We start from the raw sequence: 5,108 nt of genomic DNA on the forward strand, positions 1-5,108 counted from the left end.
CACGGATAACCATAGATCGGACGGACATCGGAAAGAGGAGACAAGCGCCACGGGAATTTCGGGCATTCCCCAATCTTGCAAAGTTTTTAAGCATGCGTCGGTCGGACCATCAGAGTGGCGATGGTTCCCTCCATCATGCACAAACACATCATGTCAAATAGCATTTGCGCCTCTTCAGGTATCAGAACATCAGATGATTGAGATTGCGGACAAACTTTCTTTCGATACACAGATAGTTGCACGGCAAAAGGCGAGGTCTACAACTACTCACGTGATTTTTGGCCGGAAAGAGTAAAAACTACTGCAGAGTACAGCATCAAATCTGCATTGAGCACCATCGATGAAGTTGATTGCATATTTATAGTCATAATTCACAAAAAGTGCAGTTTCATGGAAGAAACAAGCAAAGAGATACCAATATTGCTTAGTAAGGCCATGGCCAGAAGGCTTGATCTTCAGGAGCGAATCCGAAATGGCATGAGTTTGCGGACGGGATGGGGTAATCATCTTGAGTCTCTTCTAGCTTCGGAAAGACGCAGGGATGCTGTAGGTTGTTCTCATTCTGCACGTCTTCCTCGTCCAGGGATGTATCCGAAAGGTCAGGCTCGAAAGCATAGGAGGAATCGCCGTGCTCTATTAGCGGAGAATAGCCACCATTTGGACTACCGGAATCCAATATCTCGCTTTTGCCAGGACAGATATCTTCCTGTTTAAAGGGCACCGTCGAAATTCTCTCTTCTTCGTCGTTGGAACAGGTGACGGGATTCTCTAGTGGTCCACGAGATGATGTTTTGGCTGGTTTGGAATTTTTCGTTCCTCTTGCTTTGATAAGAAGCTTGTCCGTAAGGACAAGAACCTGCAGAGTGACATCTTGACCATATTAGCATATTCAAAGCTAAATATTCAAAAGGCTCCAAGCTCTTCCTCATTTCTCAATAATCCCCTCCAGCCGATACGATGACAGAAGTCCAGCAAAAGCAATGAAACAGTGGCTATTGTGCTATGTGAGTTAATCCTAGAATCTTTAAACCATTCGACTAGAATAGTAAGATTTCGCACTAATTGGGAATTTAGTATTTGAATGTTTCGGTATAGTTTTCACCTCAGCTTTGAGCTTATCATTTTCGTTGAGGAGGCTGTCGCAGTCAGCCTTGAGGCTGTTATAGCTAGCTTGCAGATCCTCGTATTCCTTCTCCAGTTGCTTGGTCTTCCATCGGGCCCGGCGGTTCTGGAACCATATGGCAACTTGCCGGGGCTGCAAACCGAGGTCCTTAGCGAGCTGGATCTTCCTTTCTGGCTCGAGCTTGTTCTCCAGTTCGAAGTTCTTCTCGAGGAAATGGACCTGCTCAGTCGTTAACCTCCTCTTTTTCTCCGGTTGATGGAAATAGTCGTCCAAGTCTTCCTCCCCAATTTCATGGTGATCAAACGCTTGGAAAAAGGAGTTCTTCGATTCGTTCACACCGTTAGCACCTTCGAAACTCACCATGGATCTTGATCCTGAACCACAGAAGAGCCCGCAATGAAACACCCAGAAGATGCTCCCATCTTAGAGAACTAAATTCTTCCTATAAGTTACACAAGTTATATACTGCTTGATCAAACAAAAATCTTCACAGCCTTCAAAAGCGATTATGGTTTGTGGGAAATTCACGGGCTGTAAACTTAAACCTCTGTGTCACCTGAGTTATTATTCTTTACGGGGTCTAGTTCGAGATTGAGAGTAGCCCATTAGAAGCACCTCAGAACAACAGATCTAGAATGAAAACACTAGCAGTTCACTCCATGCTGCTAAACTAATGGCTGATGAAAGCCCGGAGAACGACAGTACTGATGGAAGATGGTGGTGTGAGATCCGTGTGCAAAAGAGCATCTTTTCACAAGGCGCATTGTGACCCTCCATTAAACTTTATTGATGAATGAAATTCAGAGAATCTTTAACCATTCATCCTCGGATCGAGCGACGACAGAGTACTCTGTATCCGGCAACTTCAGTAAAGCCCATCACTTGTATCACGATTTAACCGGGTAAGGATCTTTGCAGGAGAAACTCTCCATCAAATCTACATGCCTGTTGATCTTTCTAACTAGACTCAGCCAGTCAACCCCAACAAAAGATTTTGACCCAGGAAAAAAAAAAAAAAGAGACGCCAACAAAAGTCGTACGATACATACCCATATGTCAACGAACCCCAGATTGTCCAATCATAAACATGTTCATAGCAATAAATACACAGATTATGCAGAAACAAAACGAGTCCTGTATGGAAAAGAGCACAGGATTCATACCCAGAGAAAAAGAAGACCCGTAAAAGAAGAAGGCGTCGGAAGAGGAAGAGACTCGTTGGTTCTGCAGCAAAGACGCGATCGCCGCCGAACCCCCACAACCACCACCCGCCATGGACAATCCGCGTGCTTTTTTATCTGGGTCGAATTGGTTTCTAGCTCGACGCCATCGAGGCGAAACGAAAAAAGGAGGAGTCTTGAAATTGGAGAGACGAAGTGCTTAGGACTTGTGGCGGAAGAAGCTGGTCATGATGATCTCGGTGATGTGGGACGTGTGGGAGCACCGGCAGGACACACCCATCACTCGGAAGCTCAAAATTTTTTTGGAGGAGCCCAGAGAGACTGTGTCGACAAGGAAGAGGATCGCAAGTGAAGAAGATACGGTGGCAGATGGGGGAGAGAGAGAGAGAAGAGAGAAAGAGAGAGACTGAGCCACCGAGGGAGAGACAATGAGAGAACGGAGAGAGTTCTTCTCTGTGGTTTTATAGACTTGAGAGTTGGAGGTGCGTTGCGAGTGGGAAGAATATAATTCTAGGCATAAAACGATTATCTTGATTAATTGACAAAAAGTTTTGATAAAGTATGCTTATTTATTATCACTTATCATTTTATAAGAATTGTTGTATTCTCTAACATGGTTCGAGGTCAGAATGTTTCTGCCCGTTCGCGGAAAAAATCTCATTTTTAGAATATGCCAACGTCTTTTTTATGAGACATCAACCATGACGAAAGATTCATTTATTCGAAGTTAATATAAACCTAAAAGAGCGAATTAGTCTTCTTATTATTTTTCTTGTTAAGGCTATCAATTCACCTTATTTCGATAAAGTTGATTTCAACTTTTAGAGATTCGATTATAACAAGTTTTAGTCATGTTTCAATTGATGCAGTCTACTTTATTGTTAACAATATTATATCGATGAATATTACATTACAACTCCTACTGCAATCACACAGGCAAGCTTATACCGTTGCGTGTGAGAAGCTTTCATGTGGATTTTCATATGCTTTCAAATTCTATATTATGGACACTAGTCCGAAGCGATTTTTCGTTACGATCTTTTATGTGAACACCCTAAACTTATGGACATCCGAGGGTCCTTACTAGAATATAAATCTTAAAAAATAAAAAAATTTGTGTGCGAGGTGAACTGTTTTAGTTTTTGTTTAACATTAATTAGAGGAAAGGCAGGTCTAATCCCAACTTAAGAACAAGTGGCAAAATCGAAATGAAGACAAATTCAGTATGACACTTCACGAGAAATAAATATAATGGAAGAACGATGGTGCTCCAACCAAGTCTTTCAACTCCACAATCCCAAGAATGGAGAAAACAGGAAGCAGAAGAAGGCATGCAAGGTGACATCAGCATTAAGCTGCCACTTTGGACCAATCAAATTGCGAAACCTCTCTCTCTCTCTCTCTCTCTCTCTCTCTCTCTCTCTCTTTTAGCATGACAAAGGTCGGTGGTAATTTTTCTTATTTTATTTAAGATCGAGCGCAGCAGCCCGCCGACAAAGAAATTACAGTTTTTCTTCTTACAAGACGGCGAACTCTAATCATGTCGTGAACGAACCGTCGGGTAGCTCGAGCACTGTTCAATGCATTGAGTGGCTCGGTCTCGTGGCTTTCATTCAACTATGGAAGAGGAAGATTAGAATGGGGAATAAGAATGAAAAAAAAAAAAAGACAGAGGGGAAAACCACAAAGTCCAACAGGCCAAGACGAAGAAGGAACACGTCCAAATCAGTCGCGATCGAAAGGCGAGTGGGGTGGCGATCTACCGTCCGCAAAGAATTAGGAAATGTGTTAATTACGGTTTAACGTGCTAATCTATGGCAGGAACATGGTTTAAATATTATAATCTTTCGAGTGTAATGAGGTAAACATTGGTTAGTGTGGGGGACTTTGATAGGGTTACGCCGGGATCGACATTGACTTTTTTCTATGATGCCAAGATTGAGTTTTATTTCCTTGTGCGGTTCCGATTCCAGTTTCGATTGATGAGGTTGATATGCCGGTTTAAGCATCAATAGTGATCCTTGGATGCTGCGCCGATTGATTGAGTAGCGACTATCAAATAAATATAACCCAAGCGGTCTACCTCCCGGGGAGGACCCCAATCGAAAGGCGCTAGACGGACTAACGGCAAGCGAGGTAAAGAAAGTAGCTGGCTCTATGTGTAAAACCTCGCCAAGGGAGAGTCTTTCTCCAATGAGAAAAAAGAAAGTTTTTGGGCAAGACACGACCTCTCACTTCGTTTCGTTCTTCTTCTGTATCGTCGCTTGAATGAAGAAGATACCGGATCAGCCCGATTGTTCACTATAGGAGGACTCACAGGAATAGTCTCGGGGTCCTTTTCGCGTTCGGAAGCGCTAGTTCAAATCCAGCTCGTGACAAAGGCGGAAGTCAAAGTCTAAAACTATAGCCTCGGAGATATTACAACCTGTTCTTTTCGAAGATGAGCGAAGATAATGGGACCGCATGCGAAACCGGCTTGAATATCACCAAGTGGACCGACATTTGACTCATGTCGAAAGACGGATCAACCAAATTCCGTCTCCATCCATCTCATTTTGTCTAAATAGACAAAATTGCCCTTAATCTTTCTAGTGGAATTTAGAGTGATGAGCTCCAAATTTATTATATTCTTCTCTTTTTAGTTCTCTTTCCCATGTAGGAAGCATAAATTGGGTAGGAAAATTGTCCAAAAATTCATAAATCTATTGCATTTTTATTAATTTAGTCATACAATTTTTAAATTTGTCAATTGAGTCTTAGAATTTTTTACCTTTTTTGCCAATTGAATCATATTGGTCGAGAAT

The 5,108-nt window shown here is 42.4% G+C and overlaps 1 protein-coding gene across 1 annotated transcript; it reads right to left on the reverse strand.

Annotated features, from left to right (window-relative positions):
- Positions 1 to 323: 323 nt before the first annotated feature.
- LOC115734865 (homeobox-leucine zipper protein HAT5-like) lies at positions 324 to 2,693 on the reverse strand. Its single transcript, XM_030665839.2, has 3 exons — positions 2,287 to 2,693; positions 1,103 to 1,497; positions 324 to 856 (listed from the first exon to the last, which is right to left on the reverse strand). The coding sequence occupies exons 1-3, from the start codon at positions 2,396 to 2,398 to the stop codon at positions 425 to 427; spliced, it is 939 nt and encodes a 312-aa protein (XP_030521699.1). The 5' UTR covers positions 2,399 to 2,693; the 3' UTR covers positions 324 to 424.
- Positions 2,694 to 5,108: the final 2,415 nt, after the last annotated feature.

This window comes from Rhodamnia argentea, chromosome 7, assembly GCF_020921035.1.
Source record: "Rhodamnia argentea isolate NSW1041297 chromosome 7, ASM2092103v1, whole genome shotgun sequence".
NCBI lineage: Eukaryota > Viridiplantae > Streptophyta > Magnoliopsida > Myrtales > Myrtaceae > Rhodamnia > Rhodamnia argentea.